Below are 24,032 nucleotides of genomic sequence, written 5' to 3'. Positions count from 1 at the left end.
CGTGAGGTGAAGGGTCACAGGGGCGGGGCGGGGCGGCGCGGCAGGCGGACGGACGGACAGATAGACGGGCGGGCGGACGGTGGCCCATGTGGAGCGGGCGCGGGCGCAGGAGGCTGAGCCGCCCGCGCTGCCCGGGCCGAGGAGGGGGAGGCCGCAGCCGCACCGCCGGGCCCTGTACGCAGCCAGTGCGGAGGCCGGTACCGGCCAGGCCGCGGCCGCACCATGAAGGGGTGAGTGCGGGCCCGTCGCGACCCGCGGGGCTCTGGCTGGGCCGAACCGTGACAGGGCGGCGGCGGCCGCTTGGGCCCGCCTCGGCCGCCGCGCCGTTTCGCTCGCTGCCGGGAGGCGCGGGGAGCCGAGCGGGGCGGGCCCGGCCCGGGTGGCGCGGCCCAGGCGCGGCGGGCTGAGGGCGGGAGGGCGGCGGGAGGTGGGGGGGCGAGCGAGAGGTGCCGCCGCCGCTCTAGGGCTGGTGGTCGGTGGGTCTCACCTGTTCTCTGGGAGAGGGGCCGCGGGGGGCTGTTATCCGGGGCAGGAGAACCGGCGGTCCCTTTGCTGCTCGGTGGCGGCCTTTGGGCTGAGCAAGAGCTCCCTGTAGGAACACACACCCCCCCCCAGCCCTAAAATCTGTTCTGCTGCTGGAGCACAAACTCTCTCCGTGCTGGGTCCTGCTCTGCGGGAGCTCTTCCCGCTCCTGGGTGGTTTCGGCTGGCCGTCTCCGGCCGTCTGCAGAAGGACCGGGGAAAGCAGCCGCCCGGGGAATGCTGGCCGGTCTCTCCTCCTTGTCTGGCAGCAGCAAAGAGGCGCTCTCGGGTCTGCGGGAGAAAGCTGCCGGCCTCGGACGGGCGGTTTTGCACGCTATTGTTTGTAATATCCTCTTAGCGCCTTCGGTGGTTTAAGTCTGTTTAAGTGTTTATCTACACGGAGGCTGTACGACACGGATGGATGAAAACGAGCTGTGTTTTGTGTCTGGTTTCTGTAGCACGCTGCTCTGGGCCTGGCTTTGCTTCTCGGCGGCTCTTGAAAAACCTAGACATTTCAGATGTGATTGGCTGAAACACTCGATTTCCTGCTCAGTGGAGGCAGCGAGGTGCGGTGTTTGAACAGGAGACCAGAGTCACCGTTCTGCTCTAGTGTCAGATGACCTGCCTGACCTTGCACAGGTCACTTTGGGACAGGTTTTTCAATGTTGGTTAAATCACCTAATATTTATTAATTTCAACATTACCTGTGCTCCATAAAATGTGATCCTTCTACTCCTCACCTCGGTTTCTTCATAGGCAAAGAGGTGCTTTTCCACAGCTGTTTCTCAAAGGAGTATTAAACCAGTCCCCTTGAAACTGGTGTTATGCAATGCTGGGTATTATTATTCCAGTTTGGCAGCTTAAGGCAGGGTAAATGGAAGCTGAAGCATTTAAGCTTTTACTAAGAAGTGGTAAGGGGTTTAGCTTATTAGCAATTAGGGTGAGGTCACATGACAAAACTACTTGATAACAGATACTTAGCTATTTCTTACAGTGTGTAAGCAGCTTCAAACATTGTGAGGGGCTGGCAGGTATCTGTAGGAAGTGGTTCAGCAATGATTGCAAATAAACTGATGCTCAGCTGACATTAATTAGGTGTGTTTGGGATATTGAGCAATCCTTTATTTAAATCCTGCATGTTGCAGGGCACCCTACCTCTTAGTCACCCTATAATGAGGATGACAGAGCTTGTGAGAACTGCAACAGCACCGATCAGCCAAGATGAAGTGGCAGCTGATGTGATCGTTGTTCAGCAGTGCTCCTGACGAAACTGAGTTTCCTTTTATCTTCCGTCAACTGCTGTTTTCTACAGCTTAGCCCTCCTTTGGCTGTAGGTCAGCTGTGAGCTGAGGGACAGGGTTACTGGGGCCTGCATGTGTGAGGTAGAAAGTGGCCCAGGTGCATCGGGTTGGAGCTGTGGGAGGTCTCCCAGCAGGTCACAGCCAGAGCTGTCCACCATGCTGTGGTGCTCCCCACAGGCCTGAGCCCTGGGCTGCTCAGGAGTTCTTATTTCAGGAAGCTTTTTATTTTTTGTAACTTTTTTCTAAATAAAAAGCTATGAAGAAAAAAAAAACCACAACCCACACCCCTCTTCTGCTTCCAGAGCAGTAAACTTTATTTCTGTTACTTTACTTTCACTTACAGGCAGCCTTATCACTGATTCAACTTCAGAACTGATCCTTTTGGATTCTCTACTTGTGTATTTTTGCTTTTCTGGTACTCCTTTGTCTCTTTGAAGAGCAGCATAGTCCTGTCTTATCAAAACACTGTTAGCACCACACAGCAAGTTCTTGTGCAGAATCAAAAATCTTCACATTGAATCCAGCTGTTCTCTAAAATTTCAGCTTGAGGCAAATAGGCCAATAGAACTCAAATTGAAAAATAACCCAACTGAAGCAGAATGAGAGAAAGGACTAGTGAAGATTTCAGAAGGAATATATTGAATTGCATAGGAGTGCTCTGGAACAAAACCAGACTTAGTCAAGCTAAAAGATCGGACAGGATCCCTAAAAAACAAGTACTGTCAGAAGATAGGTCCAAAAATAGATCTAAAGCTTCAACTCTCAGTATATAGAAACTAATGTGTTGTTTGAAGGGATTCGATCTGTCTTCAGTATTGAATCCAAAACTGTAGATCGGTTCTTTTGAACCAACTGACTCCGTCTGAGAAGTTTTTCTGGGAGTGTATGCATTGCATAGTAACCCACACCACAAAGTGCAGAGATAATTTTGGGAGCACTAAGACCCATAACATCAGCTGTAATTATGAACAGTCTGCTTTGGCAGAGAAAGAATTAAAAAAGAACCTAGCAAGTTCAGTACGTTTTGAGATTTCAGATCTAAAAGAGATAGTGTAAGTGTGCATTGCTTACGGCCCGCTTTCTTAGCTCTCAGAGTTCAAAATAGCACGTAGCAGCCTCTTAATAATGCATAGGGGGTTGTAGTGTCTCTGTCATCAGGGTATTTGAGATTAGGTGACTTCTTTTACAGAGGACCTCTAGTTTCAGAGATAATGGAAGATTTTTCTGTTTTCTGAGCTGCTTAAAATTTTGTGGGTTTTTCTATTTGATGAATTAAATGCTAGCATCTGAACTGGTAATTGCTACTACCTCCCACCTGCTTTTGTGGTACTTGGCTTTATGTTCACTCTATCCTCATCTTCTGAATTATTTTAATAGAGACTTGTTAAGTTTCCCCTTTTTTTTAAAGTGAGTTGAAAAACTGAGGTAATTCACTGTTCTGTCAGTGAACTTCATGATTCTCTAGAGATTCATTTCTTTTTTCATTTATTGTATTCCTAAATGTTGTTATTGTTAGTTCTGGAATTTGAAAATCTATTTTAGAACTGGATTTGCATGAGGAAGAATACCAGTGGGAGGGACTCAGGCTCTACTGTCTGTAGTAATTTGCCTGGTTTTGTAGAGCAGATGTAAATAATACGCCCTGTGCTTTACTGCTTTTGCAGTGTTGATTCTCTTGTTCCTCAGTGTTTTTGTAGTTTCAGTACAGTTGTTGTGCTACTGATTTTAAGGAAAGAAAACAAAATCTTGCATCGATTCCTAAGCACTTGCTGGTCACTGTTTGTTTTACAAGAAGGGTGCTTTCCTGACCTGTTTTAGTTCAGCTGAAGCCTGTGAGAATAAGTCATCTAACATTTCCCTGCTGCCGTTACCTAAAAACCACATTACACAAGGGATGTAGTGCAGGACGCACGTGTGCTCCATTGTGTGCTTGTACCTGCTACGTGACCAGGAGCGTCAGCTCATGTATAGAGCATGCAGTGCATGTTACAAGCAGGGCCGGGTGCTTGTGCTCCCATGTGTATGTGTTATTTTGTTGCATTGACCAAACCCCTCTGCAGTTTTGATGTGAGACGCCTGTGGGATTATCATGTGGCAGCATACATTTAGCCATATGATGAAAAACTGATTGAAACAGGGAGCAGAGTGCTGTGTGTTATACCTCTGTTTTAGAAAGTAACGTGCTCCCCTTTTCTGTAAGAAACCGCTAGGAGACTGCCTCTGAACTTGTAAGTGTTGCAGTTAAGTCTTACGCTTTGTAGTTCCCAAGGGTCCTGACTTGCTGTGGAAGAGCCCTTCGGACTAGATGCTACACGAAGGGTAGCTGCTGCCACAGAGAACTTCATAACTGAGAGGCTTTGCAGGCTAGTGCTATTCTGGCTGCCTTTGTAGAAGAGACATCACAGCCGGGGAATACTGAGCGTAACAGAAAAATAACAATAGTGTATTTGAAGTATGGTGAGTAGTTATGGGTAAGGTCTGTCTCTGCTTGTTTTGCCTGGGTTCACGAAGTAAACTCTTCAAGGTCGTGAAGCTGTGCATGTTTCTCAGAGAACAGGGAGGTTTTTTTCCTCTACTCTTCTTAGTTTTACAGAGTTCGTGCAGGACTGTCGATTTGTTTCCATTTGCAAGGCACAGTGCTAAGCTTAACATGTATGGCAGGAAGTTCCAAGTTTATGAGAAAACTGCTGAATTGTCATATGTGCTGGAGGCAGGACAAAAAAGGTAATTGAGCTTGAAAATCATTGTTTGGTTTTAGGATTTTTCTGAACCTAGCAATGTCAAAGTGTGAGCTACGGTTTCTGCATTTAATTTCATGGATGGTAAATTGCCCATATGCCCTATGCACGCTTACACTATTTGTAATTAATATCTTCTAAATTAAGTTTCTAAAAACTCAATGCAGTTTATTATAGGTACTTCAACCTAACTTATAACTCTTACCACTTTGAGTTTAATACCATAACCAGATTAAGACATTCCATGAAGTAGGAAGGATTGGGAGGATAGGAAGGTAGCCTAGGGATTGTAGTCATTTTACTGAAGGACTTTAGAACCCAATTTTGGCTTTTGAGTGGTGTTTGACTATTCGGCTATTTTTACGTGCACATGTAGCTTGCTAGTGTATAGATTGACTTGCTAGGTTGGGACATTTCTTCTGTGAAAAATTTACTATATTTAGTTAATCACCAAATGCCACAGACTCTGCTGCCATCTCCTGAGGACAAGAGAAATGATGCATCCTCTTTGCCACATTAAACCTCTTCTAAAATGGGGAATAATGGGTGATGGTTGAGCCAGAAAAATACTTTTATCAAGTGGAAATGATTCAGAACTTGAGGAGCCTGCCCATTTGGCAGGCATTAAGAGTGTTCAGACCAATAATCTGAGAAGGCGCTAGATATTTTTACCCAGAGGAGGAGGAAAGGATGGGAGAAGTTGGATTTCTACATTTGTTTGTGAATTGATAAGAGAAGTGTGGTACCTCCTTGCATCCCTCCTGCTCTAAGTGAGGCAGGCAATGTCAGGATTACTTTCTGCTCCCTGCTAAAAGAGGAGAAGGGAAGAAGTGACCTATGTGGGAGTTTTAAGGGGGCAAAAGTTTGTCAAGGAGGGAGATTTGAGGTGAGGAAGCAGGGGGTGGAACAGAGAAGCAGTTTATGTATAGAAGAATTGCTGGTTATTTGGAGACTCTTGGACTTGAAGACCTGAGGGGAGAAGCACAGCACTGAAATGGGGTAACTGTGTATTTGTGTCAAAGTGTATTGAATTCATTCATTATGGGAAGGAAATGAAACAAGGCTCTGTAGAAAATAGAGCCAAAACCATTCCACAACACTGTTGCTAGGTGACTAAGATTAAGATACTTAAGTTTTCCTGGGGGCAGAGTAATTTTTTAAAATGGATTGAAAAATACCATGCTGCACGGAAAGGTCTTGATGCATGAAGTCCTTCCTGAGCTCACTTGGCCTTCCGTCTTCCCTCCTCTTTCTTTTCCAGGCTCCATGTGATTTTTGGCCCTTAGCAGACTAGAATCTCAATCACTGAAAATAATTCCCATTTCTACCCTCTGACCATTGTATTTATCTTCTCTTTGAGAGGATGGGGTCAGACCCAGGACAGCAATTTAAGGCTTGTGAAAGTTTTCTCTACATGGCACTTGGCATTTCTTGTCAGTAAAGATCACAGATTCTGTTGAATATTGCAGTTAAAGGAGATTTGTTTGTTTTTAATAAGTAGCTCTTTAGCAAAAATTTTCATTTGAGAACAATTCATTCTTATCCAAAACTGGGTAAAGCAAAGGGGGGCGGGGGGAAATAGCTTTTTGAGCTTGATAAGTTAGGTGCTTACAATGATTGTTGCCTTAGTATTTGAAGGTAGGCGCCTAAAACTGGTAGCATGTTCTGTTAATTTTTCACAGTATGTTCTTTACATAATGCATGATTTGAACCTGCTGAAAAAACGCCAACCCTGTGTCTGAAATCCAAAGTATAGACAGGAGACCCATAAGGACCTGCCTTTGTTTCTTTGCTAATTTAATGGATGCAAGCATTTGTAAAGAAAGGTGTTTCAGTGACTTAGTTTGTGTGAAGCAGATAAATGCCTTTTTCCTGTTATGTCAATTCTCTAGCTTGTTACCTAATATAAATACAAGAAGTGCCTTTGAGCTATATAGATTTATGTACATAAGGCACTTCATGATCCCAGCATCACTTCTTCTATTTTGAATTTGAAGATAAGTCTCTGCTCTCACCTGAGGATCATCAGGTACTTCATGAACATTAATTAGTGAAGGTTCATGATCTCCTGGGAGACAAGTAAGGGTTCTAATTGATATATCCGGGGACACTGAGGGTATGGAAAGGGGCAGTAACTTGTAAGATGTCTCAGGATATTGGTAATGGAGACACAAAACTAATTTTGAGTTAACCTATTTCAAACTGATTAAGTATTTCTGCTTTACAGTCATGGTTCAAAATCTGAATGTTCTTGTGAGCTTACTGGACTAATAAGGAAAAGTGGTTAGACCAGCAATGGAGAGTTGGGATTTCTGGCAGCTTTTTATCTGCTGTGTGATCACAGGCAAGTTGTTTCCTCTTTCACATGACTTTGATGCACCTGGGATAGGCAGATATAATATCTAAACCTTTACCTCGTGAGGTGCACTGAAGCAGTAGCAAAGTGTTACAGGCTACTGAGTGATGTATGTATGGCTGATTTTCTGTTCTAGAGCAACTACATTTATTTCTGGTATTTTGGAATTTGAAAATCCTGTCAGCTGGGCATGGCGATTCCTGCTTATTGTATCCACTGCAGAATGAGATAACTTTCAATTTCTTGGGAAAGTTTATTTTTATTCAACACTTGTTCAAATGACCTTACTGTCTCCTCCTTGCACAATCAGACATCTGAGATGCTTCATGATTGTACTGCTACTTTAGCTTTAGGTTGGTGGGGGGTTTTTTGAGATCAGAGTTGAGTCTAGATTTGAGGTCTAGTACAACTCTTGAAGAGCAGGTTTCAGCTAGGAAAAATGTGAGGCTATTATAGCATAACTTTGTTTCTTGCATGTGAAGACCAGCCAGCCTTTTGTACAACGGTCAGATTTTCTAGGTTGAAGCAGAGTGAATTATCCAATTATTATGAAGAAACCTTGACTGTAACGGACTGTATTTTTTTTCTTGTTGTGAAGGAGAGAAGAGAGGAGGGTATGAAGTATGTCTTGAGGAATTATGATGCATATCAGTGAAACCTATTCACACTGAGATCCATTTGAATCACAAGTCTTGAGTGATGTCCTCTCTTAATTCAGATTCTAAAAATGCTTAGCTTTCTTCTGTACATCACTGTTCTCTTCTACAATCCAGCACACAGCTGGGAGTAACTTCCAGCAGGGTATCAGGTGCCATGCAAATACATGTTTTCAGTAGTAAGTGGGACTAAAGATCGGGGGGCTCAGAAGCAAATGGGTAAGACTTTTTGTGTGCTAGGCTTATACTTATCCTTCTGATTTTCTGAAAAGTGATGCAGAGTAGATTTACAGCCCACAGATCTTCTAGATAATTGAAAACATACTGGTCTGCCCACAAGAACTAGACTAACTTGTGTGCCTAGCAAGACAGTTCATTTGTTTTTGGGGAGAGAAAAAAAAACCCAACCCCAAAACACTAGAGAGGTTCTTTTGGCTTTGGAGTTGAATCTAAGCAAAGCCACACTCTTCAGGTCTATAGCTGTCATAGCTCTGGTTCGGTTTTATGAGTGGATTATCCTGTCTAGACTCCTGCTTTGACTTGGAAGCCAGGATAGAAGCAATAAAGCTAGTTGGCCGCTTAGCAGGTGACAAACCTTCCCTGAAGTCCTCTAATTTGTTAGGGCTCTTTTCTCCCCTGTGCTCGCTCTCTTGGCTGATGATACCTCAGTAAGTTTTGTGAGTTGCAGATACAGCTTTGCTAAATTTAGCATGCCAGATGCCTTCAATAAGCCTGAGCCCAGCTATCAGTTACACTGAGATATGTTTGTCAGGCACATCCCTCTGGGGAGAGACTTGCACTATTTAAAGTTGAATGAGACTGAGATTCTTACAGCATTAAGAAATTTGGAATTCCCCTGTTTTCTCCCTGATGTTGGTTCTAAACTAGTGTTCAACGCTTGCTATTTCCTGGGACTGAATTTGTGTTTCATCTCAAACTAACTCTAAGTTGGCTTCGTCTTGAGCTATCAAGCTGTATAGCAGTTCTCCTTTGGTACAGGTCAAGAGGCAAAAGGCAGCCTTAGCATAAGCAAACACTAATGTCTCATCTAGCCTGTGCTACTTCCACCAGTATAAATTTAAGACCTTACAGGAGAAAATAGACTGTTCAAATCACAACCCTGTAATCAGTTGCAGATAGAGGAATGCAGCAGCAGTTGGACTGAGTGGGTTGCAACTGGTCCTACAAAAAGTGTAAGGTTTTTCCTAGCAAGTGCTTGAAGGATCTTACGCCACTGGCGTGCAAGAGCAGGAGTGTTAATGCTGATGTTCTGGGCATCTGTCCAGTTTCAGTAACTGCTGCATGTCACCTCACTAACATCCCACTTCCACTGGGATTTCATGGATCACTCTTCACTTCCACTCTTACATCATTGGGCAGTGTCGCTGTGTGCTTGTAATGAACACCAGCCTTACGCACCAGAAGCTGGTTCCCTTCACTAGTGAAGTCTCAGTGCGTTTTTTCCTCAGTAACTGAGACATGGTATGTTGCAGTTGTGAGAAATGCAAACATAGTCCTAGGACATGTCAGGAAAATGCTTCTGGTAGAGACAGGAAAAACTTACTGCCATTATACAAGGCAATAGTAAGTATTTGGGGTGCTGTAAGCAGTTCTGGTTAGCCATGTTTAAGGAAAATTAACCTGAAGGAATGGAAAGAAGACCTAGTATGTCAATAGTAGGAATTAAGAGCTAGTCTTAAAAGAGGAGGCTATGAGCTTGGCTTCAGTTACAGGAAGAAAAGTTTAAAGAGGCCATGGTAGCTCTCTGAAAAAGCCTGTGGGATAGGGTGTATTGGTACCCATCAACTATTGAAGCTAACGAGGAATGAGAGACAGCATATGGGTAGAACTTGAGTACATTTACAGTGGAAATCAGAAGATAAGCCTAACTATGAGAATAATGGTAGCTTGGGAACAGCTTTGCAATGGAAGATGTTTAAGTGTCTTCAGAGGGCTGGTATTCCACCTAGGAAAGGTGGAATGGATTTTTAGAGCACTGTAGTAATAAGAAGCCTGTCGTGATGAGCCAAGAGTCCTTCATTCCTCCATATTAAAAACAGTTGCTTGGGATGGGGTGGCTGACTTGCTCCAGAAGCTTTGACACCTGAGTACAGTTGACTATTGCATGCTCCATGGAGTGCTATTTGAGATGTAGGATGCCAGTAATAAGCGTGTATCTTCCTAGGAATGTTATTGGAATAGTAAAATAAAATCTGTTAAGGAAGGGCTCGTCCATTCTGGGCACTTCAGGCTCTTTACACATCCTTACATTCTCATATGCTGATTTTGAGCTCATGATTTAATTTTTTTTTCTTTGCAACAGCAGAGGATCGGTGTTTCTGGTACAGCCTATACTGAGCTGGAATGCACAGGACAGGCCTAATCAGCTGATAGAGTACACTTATGTTACTGACTTGGCTGAGAGGTAACTTGAAGAAGCAGGTCTACTTGTAAATAGCCATTAAAAAACCAAACAAACAAAAACCACAAAGCTATTTCTGTTACTCCAGTGAAAAAAAGAGTGACCATTTTGTGTTCTTTGTTACAGGTGTTTTGTCTCGGATCTTTTGAGGCTAGGGTAGTTCTAAGTCCTTAGGTTCAAATTGCATGTTGTTCAGTAAATGATAAGGTGTAGCACAAAATCATCTCAATGCTGAATGATCCCAGTGCTCCTCTTGCACAGTACTTCCAGTTTAAACTGGGGTAGGCTGGCACTTCTGCTCGGGAGCTGACTGGTTCTGCCTAGGGCAATGTTTTTTTCTCTTTAAGCTGGCAGAAGACTTCTGTGGTGAACCCAATCAGGGGACTGATGTGGCTTAAAACTAAACTTTTCTTTTTTTGGCTAGGTTACTTTTAATTGGGGTTGGTTCACCACGTTGTTGCACAAATGTTTGTGCCAGAAAGAGGATGGAAATGAGTGGCCCGGGGACAGCAAGACTGCTGCTTTCGGCAGCTGTGCCAGCTTTCCTGTGTTTTTACTTGAGGCCCTAGTGGCACTTTTGCCATGCTGTCCTCAGGCAAAGTGATGAGCTCTAATGATGTGGGTCTTCCTTTCCATGTTCTCATTTAGTTCACTTATTAAATGTTTTTATGTGCAATAGATGTGGTGCTGATTTAATCCGCTAGCACTATACATTAAAGTAATTTATGGTTTTAGTACATACTATTTAAACACATATTTAGCATATTGATTTACGCTTCCTGCAGTGTTTCTCAAACTTATTTCATATTATCCTCCAGGATAAATTACTGGTCCTGGTGCAACTCAAGCAATGAGGAAACAGCTAGTGACAGAGCATGGGAGGCAGGCAGGAGGGGATGGCAGGAGGCAGCAATGAATGTGGCAAGTGGTGAGAGAGAGGAGGGGAGCCCAAGGGCTCTAGGAGATCTGTCAGCAGCACCTTGTTCCTCTGGCCTGGTGCCATCCTCAGAGGTGATGTCTTGGCTCAGCAGCTACAAGATTCTGCACTTATTTATTCCCTCTCTGAAACCTTGGTGAAGGTTCATCTTCTGGCCGTGGTCTCCTTTTTTGGCCATCTTGTCCTGGCTGCCCCAGACAATATATCTTTGTCCTGTTGCACTGTCATCATAAATATTCCATAGTGCCTGTCTTATAATGCCTGATTTCTTGTTTCATTAGTAACTAATCAATTTAAAAATAATATCGGAAAACACACTACCTAATAATAGTCTATGTCTCAGATTTTTGCTCAAGTATAGAGGGACTTGCTCTATAACAACTTCTCTGAGCTCATCGTGAGAGTTCGTGCTAGTGTTACTGATAGAAAAAAGTATCACCGAACTATTAAATCTTTTGGACAAGAGATCTAGGCTTTCAAGGGACTGAGTGTGAACGTGAGGTTTTCCTCCTCCTTTACTTACCTCCTATTCTGCAGCTAGTCTGATCTAATTGGGCAGCTGGGACCTGTTCCCCTCGGTTTCCACCCTGGTGCAGCCTGCAGCAAAAGAGGCTGCTGGGTCTTCTCTTCACTCCAGTATCAGATTATTAAGGTCCTCTATGCTGTCAAAACTCTTTCCCAGACACAAATACACCTGGGAAACAGCATGCCAGGGTTCTATTCCTACCCTTTGTGACGAAAGGTAGTAGCACTGCTGGCTGGGATGAGAGGAGGGTGCAGCTTGCCTTCTGTGTGCCTGAAGAAGTCCTGCCATACTGGACTGAACAGCTGTGCTACGCTGGGCATAAAACGAGTATTACAGTTACTGCACCATCTAACAACTTCACTATCATTTGATAGCATGCTTGTTTGCAATAGGATCGGTGTGAGGAGATCATCCTTACTAGCTGAGTTGGAAGATAATTATCAAAGGGGCTTGCACAAGTGGTGATAGATGAAGAAAGGAATCTTAATATTGAGAGCAGAAATAATCTAGAAGATGGGAAAGGCTGTGAAACAAAGGGCTTCTGGTGGGTAGGAGTCATGGAAAAGAGATACTACAGACACTTTCAGTGCAGTATAATGGCTTATAGCTAGAAACCTTAGAAATACTGCGTATTTCTAACAGCATTGCTGTTGCTTGTAGCATGCCTGGGTATCTTGACATGGATGAGATGCAAGAATATGGAGACTCTTGCTGCTTCTGTCACTCTTCAGGTCACTGTTGAAGAACATACTGTCTAGTTCTAGTGAGATGTCTCTCGAGGTTGTTGTACAATTGGGTAATGCTTGGGCAAACTACCAGGGTTCATGGCTTAGCAATTGCCCTTGCAGTGATGGGTGGTGGGGAAAGATTGATTGACATGTTCAGTGTGGTAGGGGGAAGATGAGGAGCTGCATGGAACCATTTGAAAGCACCCACACCGGCATGAGATGCTTGACACCAGAGGGCTTTTTAATCTGTTTGGTAAATGTGTGGTGAAAGGTTCAAATTTGGAGTCTGCAAAGTTTAATATGTAAATGCCATCCGTTAATTCTAAGTAGTTAGAATAATTAATTGGAACATATTAATATGATGGAGAACTAAAAAATCAACAGTCCATTAGTTAATGCTAGATGGTTCTAGTAGGCCCTACTTACAAACTGTTTAGCTTCTGTAGGGCTCACTAGGGAGACTCTCTGATCTGTGTCATTCCAGAGAGTGGGCAGTGGTGATCCTTGATACCTTTGCAGAACTGAAGACTGTATTCTTTGCTGAAAAAGAGAAAGTGGGTGTTAGGGCAAGTTATGTTTCCTGAAGTAAACACTAAAGGCTACATTCCTGTAGCTTTCTTTGGTAGTTTTGCAGGCTGCAGTACAATGCCTAGAAAGCATTGTATATGTATCATCCATCATTGGTAGCAACAGCTAAAACTGATGTGATACCTGGAGTAATAATTGTTTAAGGATTTCTGATGTATAATAAAGGTGAGTTAATAAAGCAGAGACAGATTATACTCTGCATTGTTTGGTACAGTTCTTGAACAAAAGAGTTGTTGGTTATTATCTCTTCTTTATTTCATCACTGTATTATGTAAGTTAATCTGGGCTGCTGTGTCCTAGGCATCAACCTGTCTGAAAAAACAAGCTGTCTAGGCACAAGAGACATTGGGGTAGAAAGCAGCTACTGCACATTACTAGAACAAACTTTGAAGCCTGGCATACAAGGATTTCAGAAAGCTACCTTTTTGGAAACGGAATATGACCTTTTTTAAAAAAAAAAAAAGGCAAACAGTATCTTTAACAATGTTTGGGCAGAAAACAATCTGGTTGTCTGTATGTATTTGGTAAAACAAGGCTGAAATGAACCTAGAATAATGTGTGTGTTTAACTCAACATGCACTGGCTTTGTACCTGCCTATGTAGTCTGGGGACCATTTGGGAAAATGTTTTGGTTGCCTTGCAGTTTTTATTTTTCATTCTTGTAGTCCTTGTAAAACTGTCTACCTGGCTACTCCTGGCTTTAGGAATATGAACACCTAATTTTTATTTTTTTAAATGTATTTATTTGCTTCTGTGTATGTAGTGTTTCTGTTGGGAAGTTCTTAGAAAAGGGAGAAACTTGGTCTGTTTCTTCAGTATAATTCAGTGCAGTACTGGTATTTTAAGGTTGGGATTCTGCTCTCAGTCAGCAGGAAGAATTACTTCAGTGACGATCATAATAGATGTGTTTATCACCTTGACAGTGCATGCTTGCATATTAACAGGCTTAATATGAGTTTGCTGCAGACAGTATTGTTGCTTTTGAGAGACAGGTGTCTAGTAATGACTTAGTCTTTGTTTAAGCATGAGCTTTATATTGATAGGTGTTGAAATTAGGGCTGTCTTTGAGGCATGGGTAAGGACTTCATTTTCTTGGCCTCTGTTCTAGCCACCTGTCCCTCACATCGCCCCCAATATTGATGATCAGTGAGGAAATTAATGGGATAAAGTTAAATCTAATACTCCTACAGAGACTTGTGTCCTTGTGTCTCCCACCCAATAAAGCCACACATATGCTATGGAATGTCTGTGTTAAGCGTGGCCTGAGAAACTTCTAACTGTATAGTACCAACTGAAATTGGGTCTGGGAGTTAAATCAGCCACCAACAGAAGACTTAATTGTATGGGTTGAACATTGCAGTTCAAATATGTATTGAACTGATTATTAGGTGGGACAGTTCTCTAATCATAATAAAATAATGAATTTTTGCTGTCCTTAGAAATTTTGCAGTATGTCAGATGTTAAGCATGTTTTGATTTGTTTCAGTAGCCGGATCGAGCTGGGAGACGTGACGCCACACAACATTAAGCAGCTGAAGAGGCTAAACCAGGTCATTTTCCCTGTCAGCTACAATGACAAGTTCTACAAGGATGTACTGGAGGTTGGCGAACTAGCCAAATTAGGTACAAATGTTCTTGCCAGTAATTGTGGTCTATAGTGGCAGAATTGCTCATCGTTGCTATCCATAATGGTTTGGAATAGCAGATCCTTCTATTTTGTTGTTTTACATAATGAAAAATAACTGTTTGGGAACTTCAAAAAACCACAGTCCCAACCTCAGAGGGTTTGTGTTCTAAATAGATTCCGTTTTACTGGGAATAGGCATGTTTTCTGTTAGAGCAGAAAACTTGAGATGTGTGCTGTCAGCTTACCTCTTGATGTCATCCCTAGTTGGTTTGAACTGTAATAAGCCAACCACTGTGTCAGAGCATCACCGGTAACTTCACTCAGTGTTAGCCACAATCTGTGGTTTTATCTGGATGGGAGAACTGGCAAGAGGGAAGGAAGAAAGATACAGGGTGTAAATGAAGGAGCTGTATGTACAGTTTGAGACTTGTGACTGATAACACTTTGTTTCCCTCCCTGGCAGCCTATTTCAATGATATTGCAGTGGGAGCAGTGTGCTGTAGGGTGGATCACTCTCAAAACCAGAAGAGGCTGTACATCATGACGCTTGGATGCCTGGCACCCTACCGAAGGCTAGGAATAGGTAAGGAGGATCATCTTTTGTATCTGAGTCATCAAAGAAACCAGCTTGCTGTGCAGCCTTCTAAATGCTTTTCCAGAGTTTTAACCAAGATAGTGCACTTTCAAACCACAGATTTCTTTGGAAGGGCCTCTGGGGAAAGAGCATGATTTATGATGTCCTCCTTTCTTCCTGCCTTTCAGAAATGGACTTTCTGTAGAACTCTCTAATTCAGGATTTCAGATTATTTTAATCTTAATCATGTTGTCATACTGTGATGCAAATACTCTGCTTCTACAGATGTGAAAATTGATGCGCACAGAGATATTAAATAATTTGTCAGAGGTATGCAGCCAGTATGCAAATCAGGTATAAGTAGAACACAGCATTCCTTCATTGGTTTATCTCTTCACTCTTCTAAATGAAGGGCCTTTTTCTATTTACTTTGTCTTTATCACTACTGAATATAGCTGCTCAGGGGTAATACCTGCTTTCTGCTATGCAGCAATTAGTTCTTTCCTGTGTTGCAAATCCATAGGCCAGATTAATCAAGACCTTACAATAAACTGTTTGTTTTGACAAACTAGAATGAAAAAAACAAGTTTATATTAAAGCATTTTACTAGGCCTTTACTAGAAACACTTAACCAATGCTCTCACTGCTTGATACATTGCTTTGGTCAGATTTTGAGGTGAGTTTGAGACCTTTAGGCTAGTATTTAAACAAGCTGCTTCATACGTATGCCTCTGGGCTGTTGTGTGGGTTTTTTTTCCCTCCAAAGAAGCAATTAATTAAATTTTGTGAGCAGTCAGAAAGATAGTGAAATAATTATACACCGTGTCTTATTTGGGTTTCCTAGTTCTCAGTAGCTCTGTCATTTTAGCCTACCTACAGTTAACCTGCCTCTCCTCAAGAAGGCCCTTAGCTAAGTACAGACTTAATCGTGCACTTCTGTTGTTCTTAAGTTTCTCTTTACCTTTTGGCAGGAACTAAAATGTTGAATCATGTCTTAAACATCTGTGAAAAAGATGGCACTTTTGACAACATCTATCTGTAAGTAAATGAGTTACACTCATGCATTTTTGGAGAGATGATAGAGGCATATATGGGAGCAAAGGGAGGGAGATTCAAGAGCATTTTTAGTATGTATTTCAGTGAGGTCATGGGACATCTTGTAAGTACCAGCAAGAAAGCTAGGGGTCACATTCTGGGCTTGTTGTGTGATGCTGAGAAAAGAAAAGCTTGCTGAATTTGAAAGCAGGTTAGTTACAAAATTATATTCCTGCAGAATTAATACTGTATGACTAAGAAAAAGATGTGGAAGAATCTTTTTACCATACAGTGTCGTCCTCAGAATGAAAAATACTGCAAGACTTGCATGCAGTTTTGATACATTTGCTGTCTGTCTTTTATGACAGTACTGTGTTGGTCAGAACACCAGACCAGAGGTGTTTGCAGGCCCTCTAGGTGTTCTCATTCAGTAGCAAGGCCCAACTGCTTATTCCCATTCTTGCACTGTGCCAGGTCAGCTGTTTTTGCAGCAACACAGTAAACTAGGTCAATGACCTGACCCAGCTGTGGAAGCTGTTTTAGGTTTTGTTTCTGGGTCGTGTTTTTGGTTTTAGTGTGTTTTGGGGGGCTTGGGGGTTATTTTATTCCTGTAAATCAATTGCTTGTCTACAGTAAGCACTTGGCATGATGCAGACTGAGAATGAGCACTGGGGTAAAGGACAGGGCTGCTTAAAAGAGCACCGCCATCCTAATAGATCCCTGTGGAAATAAAGCCTGAAATCCGTAGAAGCCAAAGTTTTGCTTCCCCTTCACTGCTGGCTGCACACTTCTGTGTCGTCTTGTGCATTGGTGTCTCGGTGAATACAGAGTGAGCTGATGCAGTTTTTGACCAGATTGTTTCTCTGAGCCAGCTTCTTCCTTGTGCATCACTGCTTGCTTATACCAGTGGAAGCACAGTGCACTGGTAGGGAGAGTCCCACAGCAGATACAGCTTGGATGAACTTATGCTGCCACAGAACTGTACCCTGAGCTCTTGCCAGGACTGTTGAAAATGCTTAGTGAGGAGTGTTTCATACACTGGTATCACTATAAATGGAGTGACGTTCTCCTCAAGCTTAGTTCACCTCTGCCAAGGAGATGCAAAGTCTTCCAAGACCTCTACTGTTGTACATTGTGCCATCTCTGTAAGAGGAACAGGTGTTTTAAAGAGGAGTTCGAGTAAAGCTGCTTTTGGCTTGTTTTCCTGCTCTCCTGCCTCAAAGAAGTGGTAATGAAGTCTCTCTCAGCTCTCTGCTGGTTGGCACAGGCTTTCCTTTTTTCTTTCACACTGTGTGCACAGTGAAGGATCTGTGTGCTGTTTTTAATGCAAAAAACAAATTATTCGTGATCTTTCTTTCCAATTTCCAGAGTGGGTTTCTGGGATGACAATAAATAGCCGCCGAAGTTGTACATAACAACGTTCTTTTAGCAGCCCATTGATTTTTATTACTATGTGTGTTGCTTATGCATCTTCTGTCTGAACATATTATGCAGCTTAGCACCCAATTGGGTATCAGTGGCTAAATTTGTCATTATTATGAAGTTTCCTTTTAGCTATTTGGTGTTTATTTGGCTTAACACTAAGATCTTTTGTTTTGTTCTGCTGTTGCTTCCAGAGTTGCTTTGGTTCTATGGTTATGCAGCATGTTGTCATGACAAAGTGATTCATGAGCTTGTGCAGTGTCCACTGAATTTTGGGAGTGTTTTAACGAATGCCTTTTGCTGAACCAAACATCTTTTTTTTTTTTTGATAGAACTTGTGCAAATAAACGTCCTAGTCACTTAGAATGAAGAACTGATGGCTGTTTGTTTTGGAGACCTTGAAACTCTGGAAATATGCTAGCAAGAGCTGTAAAGCTCTGGCGGAGAAAGATAAAAGGGGAAAGGACTTTGTAAGTCCATAGGGCTTCTTTGTGCTGCCATAGCTTTTTGTGAGGAGGTATAGTTAGAAGTGAGCAAGGAATTAAAATCATATCAAACGCTATTGTCAGTTTTGTGTTGCAGCATGTAGGGATTGTCACTCAGACAACTGTTTTGGTCATCTAAGAGGTGTTACTACAGGAGGTTAAAATTGCCTCTACAGCGAAACTTTGTTATATATTTCCACAAAATACCTGCCACTTCCAGATTACAAAAAATTGAAATTACTGAACTAGTAATGCTTCAGAGCCGCTCTGCTATTCGTGTTCCTTAAAGAGCTTTACTGAGGGGAAACACTTGCCACTTCTCAGAATGATTGTCACAGGCCATCCAGGAGCTGTGTGTTAGCTCAGGATTGATTTAGGAAAACCAAGATTTCCAGTTCTGACCTTATACCATTGTTCCTGTCTGTCTAGATAGTTCCTTTTCTTGTCTTGTCTTTTGGCCATTCTGAGTGACGAGGCAGAATACTGTACTGCAGAAAGGTCTGATACCTGTCTTTCTCTCTCCTCCTTTCTGTCACAGGCATGTCCAGATCAGCAATGAGTCTGCAATTGACTTCTACAGGAAGTTTGGCTTTGAGATCATTGAGACGAAGAAAAACTACTACAAGAGGATAGAGCCCGCAGATGCTCATGTGCTGCAGAAAAACCTCAAAGCCCCTTGTCTTGGCCAGAATGCAGATGTGCAAAAGACCGACAACTGAACAAAACCCCAACGAACACTTTCTTGCACTTGCTTGTCGCCAAATAAGGAAAGAGAGGCCTCTTGATTTTTTTCTTTTTTATAACTCCACCCCTTCATCCTCCATTTTTTTTTCTTGACCTCTCTCCAACAAAATGTAATGCTTCTTCCAAGGATTGTCCAATCACGTTCGGGTTTTCTGGGGTTTTTTTTGATCTCTCCTGTCTTTTTTTTTTTTTTGGGGGTGGTGGTGTTTTGGGTTTGTTTGGGTTTTTGGGGGGGGAGGGTGGGTGGGAAAAGGTGTGCAGATCTCTTAAGTTTGGGGTGTGGAGGGCTTGAGCAGGTTATCCTGATTACAAGTTTCCTTCAGATTTATCTCTTTCAGTAAGCAGAATGTAAATCCTATGGGGGGGGGGGGAAAGGAAAAGCAATACCTTGTCCTTTGACTCCTGCATTATTTGGGTTTTTTTTATAACCTACAGGGTACTTTACTCCCCCCAACCTTTGAATGTTATTTCAGTACTTCCCACTCTTAATTCCCCCCACCTCAAAAACGTATGTTTAGTTCTTCCCAATATTTTTGAGTATGGCTTTTTCCTCCATCTTTTGCTGAGAAGGGTGGGCTACTTTACCATACCTTTTCACTCTGCCTGGGCTGATCTTTTTGAACGCTTTTTTTAAATACTCCTCACCCAAGCTGGTGCTACACTTAACTGACTGAGAGGAGGGTTCAGAGTGGTCTTTGTTTCTTGGTTCTGATTTTTTGTTTTCATTTACCCAACTCCCAGCAGACTTCTGCCACAGTAAGAGCTAGATCTGGTGTTGGCAAGAATAACCTTGTAAAAATATGAATCCTGAGGCAAGACCCTTGCTTTAAGAATGGGTGAAATGCTGTAGGGCTCGTTGAGAGTTAGTTTTACCTGTGGTGTTGGGATGGGAGAAGAGACTGACCACCTTACCAGCTTTGATCATATAAGGCAAGCACCTGCCTCCAGACAAATATGCTACAGCTACTTAAATATGTGGTGACAAATCTGAGATGAGGCGAGGGTTGAGGAAACCAGGCAGCAAGGCTGAGAAGGCAAACATGAATCTGATCCTAATTACATAGCTTTGCAGGGGTCTCCTGGATTTGCTTGGGATTGGCTTGGCTTGCTGTGTTTATGTGTTCCTTCGGGAGGAGGCGGTTAAGAACTGCAGAGTTTGCTCCTTTGAAGATTTTTTTTCCCCTTTCCCTGTTCAGTGGTAATAATGCAGTTCTCCTCTCATGAGAGGGTATTCATGGAGCACTGGAGAAGGTGACATATATTAGAGCATTTTATGGGTTTGGAAAATAGGCTGACTGGCTTCTTAGTACTGTAACCTCAAAGCTACAGTAAACTTTACTAAGCTCTGCTTTGCATCTTTTCATGCTTTGTTTCAATGATTATCAGTGCTCCTTACTATGCACTCTTGCCAGCGATCTTATGTATGCCAATACAAATACCAACTTGAGCTTGGACTCTTCTCCAAGCACCTGGGAAAGTGCACTGAGCTGAGACAACACCATCCTGCCCCATTCCCCCAGTAGATATTGAACTGCATTCCTTTCCTGTTTGCTTTTTAAAGTTTAAATCTGCATCTTGAGTTAATCTGCTTTTGAAATCCTCCAACCTATAGTGTGCATTGCAGCATACATCTGGTTAGGAGGTGCTGTCCAGTCGTTCAAGGGTGACTTGGGAGCCAAGCATTTTAAGGCAGGAGTTGTGGTGAGGCAAGGGACAGCACCCCTCGTTGCACATTATGTGGTCTTTGATACCCAAGTGGTGACTGTACGAGCTGCCCCGGAATTATTCCTCGTTTCCCAGAGGTGCGTAGTGTTTGTTGGAGTGCATTTTGACAGACCTGTGCTGGAAAACAGCTACTCTATTTGCTGGGTTTGCACTACTTGAGTCATGGAGATGGGCAGATCTCTAACAACAAAAACCTCTCTGCATGGCCTGAGTAACTATGTTTGCAAGACTTTGTGGCAGACTCTGGCTAGAAAGATGCAAAAGGTTTCCTTGGCCAGAGGCAGCCTAGTTTTGACAAAAGCTTATTTTTAGTACTGCTAGGACCTGCTCGCACTGGTTATGTTGGCAGTTCCAGCATCTTTCTGGAAGGGGATGTATTGAAGCACAATTAGCTTGTAATATGCCAACATAGTTTCCCTGGCCATCTGTAGACCAAACCAACAGAAGTATGTGGAGGGAGAGAGATAGTATTGTATTTGAGGATACTTGTGCAGCACAGCTGTAACTCAGACCATAGCTGCCTCTGGTGCCAAGCAAAGTGCTCTTCATTCTTCTAGAACTAAATGGTAAGTGTTTGGGTTGGTTAGGTGGGTGTGGGGATATGAACTCTTAGGATTTGCTGTTGTTGTAGACTTCCACAAATTGGTGTGTTTCACAGACAGTTTTCCTTCAGGTTTAAAAGTACGAGTCTGACGTCTGAACTTACTTGGATTAATCTTTGTTCCTGTCTCTTTTTGCTTTGGGCTGCCATCATTCTATGAATGTATCCCTAAAAACAATTCTTAAAGCTCCTATTCCACTGCAAACCTGCCTCATTATAATTTCCGATAAAATGTAGGAGGTGGAAGAGTGAGTTAGCCACAAATATAAGACTCCTTTTCGCAGGCTATTAATCCTGGAAAACGGTTGTTGAATCTTGAACACAAGGTTTAATCTGAATCTCATAGAAAGCTGTGTTCCCTGTACATGGATAAGGGCAAGTGAAGGTCAGTAGTTCTGAATGACAGACAGTTGTATTTTAGTAGTATATCAGCTGTGTTGAGTGTGGGAGGAGAGTACTGTATCTTAGTGCTGTTACCCAGAGATGCTGAAATTGTGTGAAGCTTGGCTTCCTGCAGAGAACTTCAGTTACTTAGTTTGTTTCTGCAGCAGGACCTCATTTTAGCTTGGAAATAGCAGCTTATGAACAATGAAATATTTTTAAAAGTTGGGAGTTTCAGTGGTGGTTGGGGGAAACCCACCAGCACTTCCTATTCTGGGTGAATATCTAGCCAGGAAAATGTGTGTGACTAACAGCTTTAGAGTGTAAATTGTGTATATACGAGTTGTTCTGGAATCGCTGCAACTGGTTTTGTCACATATCGGTTGAAGTATGAAGATACCGTCTACAAAGAGACTCCTACTAGAGGAAACCATGGTACAGGGGGAGAAGAATCATCTGGGAGAGGTATCCCTCATTTTTGGGAGGGGGAATGGAGAGAGTTTTATTTTGTGTATACAGAAACTGGCTGAGTTTACATGATGCAGCTAGTGGTTAAACCTGCCAACTAAATATGACATACTGTTACAATTGAAACTTGTGTGATATTTTGTTAATTCTTGATGGTGCCCTGTGTCTAGTAAAAATTTGATCCCCAAAATTGTTTTAGTCTCCCCCACGTTGTAATCCAGGGTCAGCTGCTATGCACAATGTCTGCATTTCGTAAAGCGTTTGCTGACTTGGATGCTTCTTTTGAATCTGCAACTGCTTCCTGATTAATTTGGCTAAGACCACCCCTGGTCTCCTTGAGTTAAGATTTAGTCAAAGGTATGCTGTATATGCAGTTTACAGATGCATTCTCAATGTTACAAGTTAAGTTGCTGGGGGAGCAAATTCTTCACAATAAGATGGTCCATTTTTAATCTATATCATTGCCCTTATTGTACATCAGGAGCATGTTTTTGTTTTTCTCAAGCTCTTTAGAAATACTGTTCAGAATAAACATGCACTATTTGAGTTATGTCATTTATGACTTGTCGTGCATTTTTTTTGCGGTCCAGCTGTTTCCCTCTGGAATCAGATACAGCATATTCCTCAGCTGCTTCATAAACTGTGTAACTGAAGATTTCTAACATGAATTGTGAGTTGGGCTGCTGTGATGAATGCTGTGGGTGTCTGACAGCTAAGGGGAGTGGGGTCTATTTGTTTTCCCTGAAGTTATGAGCCTTTCCTCAGAAGTCTTCTGCCTTGTGAGGTGAAGGGAAGGAGAGGAACTGTCCTGGAATATTTTTGCATTGACTAGTGAGCAGTCTTGAAACAAACAGACCAGGAATCAAGAACTGTCTTTTGGGCTTTATAGGTTAAGTATTTTAAAGTGTTCAAATTAATTGTAAGTCTTGATGACAATCTTTGAAAAAACTGTGGTCTGGACCTGTAAAAGTAACTGGTCTTAAGATGCAGAGAGTACTCTTCCATACTGACTTTTCTCAGAGAAGTATTTAAAACTCATCTCTCCTCTTAACTATTCCAGTCTGTCCTGTTAAAGCCATTTTTTGTCTGTAGTTTCTTTCGGCTCCTCTCCTGCTTTGAAGTACCATTTATGAAGTGATAAAGTCGCACCGCAGTACAGTTTCTGGGGAAAAAAATGTTACCCCAAATATTCTATGGCATATTCTATATCCTGTTCATATAAATATTCTGCTTATTTATCAGCAGATGGAGTCACTGCATTCATTAGGATAGCATGCAAAAGCAAAGCTCAGACTCTGAAACTTGACTGTGGTCTTGAGCTGCTGCTACCAGCTGTCTTCCCTGACCTCTGCTGGAGGGCCTGGAAGGCACAGCTGGAGGTGAACTGCTGTCAGGAATGCAGCCTTCATTTCTCTGGCCTCACCAGCAGCTGCAGAAGCTGGAAAACTTTTGCTGCGGCTGCTTTCCAAACCACTCAGCCTTTATTGATCTCTGTCATGTTTCATTCCTACTCCACCCTTATCCCAGTCACCTCTCTAACAGCCTGTGCAGTTTTGGACAATTCAGTTATTCCTTTACAGAGAAACTAGCAGATACCCCTGATTGTTTGTGTTATCCTTTCCCAAAGCTTTGCTGGTTTTACAGGCAGTTCCATTCCCCTCACTGCATTCAAAACTTGGGAATTTATGGGGTCCTTGTAGTAACTTATGCTGCGCTATTATCTTTTGGTTACAACAGTTTGCCTTTTTTTGTTATTGAGATGATTATTTAAAGACAGTTACAACTGTCTTTAGCCAGGATCTAATAAGTGAGTGGTAAGTTGTCATTCACTTCACCTGAAAAACCAGGACTGCTGTTTGTTTCCCCCCCCGCAGTGTGTACATCAGACCTGTGATGGATATCATTTGCTGTTACAGTGCCTGATCATTCAACATGAGAAGGTTCACCTCTTATTCCTCATTCTTATTACATTGACCTACCTTCCAGCAAATTTTCACCTCATTCTTACTTCCTTTTTTAAAATAATGTTGAGGAGCATAGACCCAAGCACAAATCTTTGATTCCACTGTAGATCTCCCACTAGTGTGAAAACTGATCCTTTATTCCATGCCCTGTCATTTCTGTCTTTCCATCAGCTGTCTATCCCTGTGAGGATACTATCCTCTAATCCTGTAGTAGCTTGGATTATTTAAGACCA

General features: G+C 42.5%; 2 protein-coding genes across 5 annotated transcripts in view; one reads left to right on the top strand and one right to left on the bottom strand.

Annotated features, from left to right (window-relative positions):
• ATP6V1A (ATPase H+ transporting V1 subunit A) overlaps window positions 1-24,032 on the bottom strand; it is a 126,798-nt gene that overhangs the window by 31,608 nt on the left and 71,158 nt on the right. Inside the window, exon 1 of one of the 2 annotated variants that reach the window (XM_075107598.1) lies at window positions 488-550. The exons of the other annotated variant lie outside the window; for it this stretch is intronic. The gene's annotated coding sequence lies outside the window, so the exon portion shown is untranslated. Of the gene's footprint in view, window positions 1-487; window positions 551-24,032 lie in introns of those variants that run through there. 2 annotated transcript variants of the gene reach the window in all.
• NAA50 (N-alpha-acetyltransferase 50, NatE catalytic subunit) lies at window positions 35-22,390 on the top strand. 3 transcript variants are annotated; one of them, XM_075107648.1, is made up of 5 exons: window positions 35-230; window positions 14,263-14,396; window positions 14,864-14,983; window positions 15,946-16,012; window positions 18,455-22,390. In XM_075107648.1, exons 1-5 carry the CDS (start codon window positions 223-225, stop codon window positions 18,633-18,635), a joined length of 510 nt encoding a protein of 169 aa, XP_074963749.1. In that variant the 5' UTR covers window positions 35-222; the 3' UTR covers window positions 18,636-22,390. The 3 variants fall into 3 exon arrangements, with proteins under 3 accessions (XP_074963749.1, XP_074963741.1, XP_074963732.1); XM_075107640.1 differs by having other exon boundaries at window positions 14,260-14,396; XM_075107631.1 differs by lacking the exon at window positions 35-230 and adding an exon at window positions 4,458-4,546.

The sequence above is a fragment of the Phalacrocorax aristotelis genome, chromosome 1 (genome assembly GCF_949628215.1).
Source record: "Phalacrocorax aristotelis chromosome 1, bGulAri2.1, whole genome shotgun sequence".
Lineage (NCBI taxonomy): Eukaryota > Metazoa > Chordata > Aves > Suliformes > Phalacrocoracidae > Phalacrocorax > Phalacrocorax aristotelis.
This window is presented reverse-complemented; position numbering and strand designations above follow the sequence as displayed.

What these genes read in the sequence shown, in the direction of transcription:
- NAA50 (XM_075107631.1), top strand. Translation starts at nt 4,473, where the DNA reads ATGTATGGCAGGAAGTTCCAAGTTTATGAGAAAACTGCTGAATTGTCA. An exon ending in CTGGAGGCAGGACAAAAAAG is followed by an intron (nt 4,547 to 14,262) that starts GTAATTGAGCTT and finishes TTGTTTCAGTAG; the next exon opens with CCGGATCGAGCTGGGAGACG. An exon ending in CTACCGAAGGCTAGGAATAG is followed by an intron (nt 14,984 to 15,945) that starts GTAAGGAGGATC and finishes ACCTTTTGGCAG; the next exon opens with GAACTAAAATGTTGAATCAT.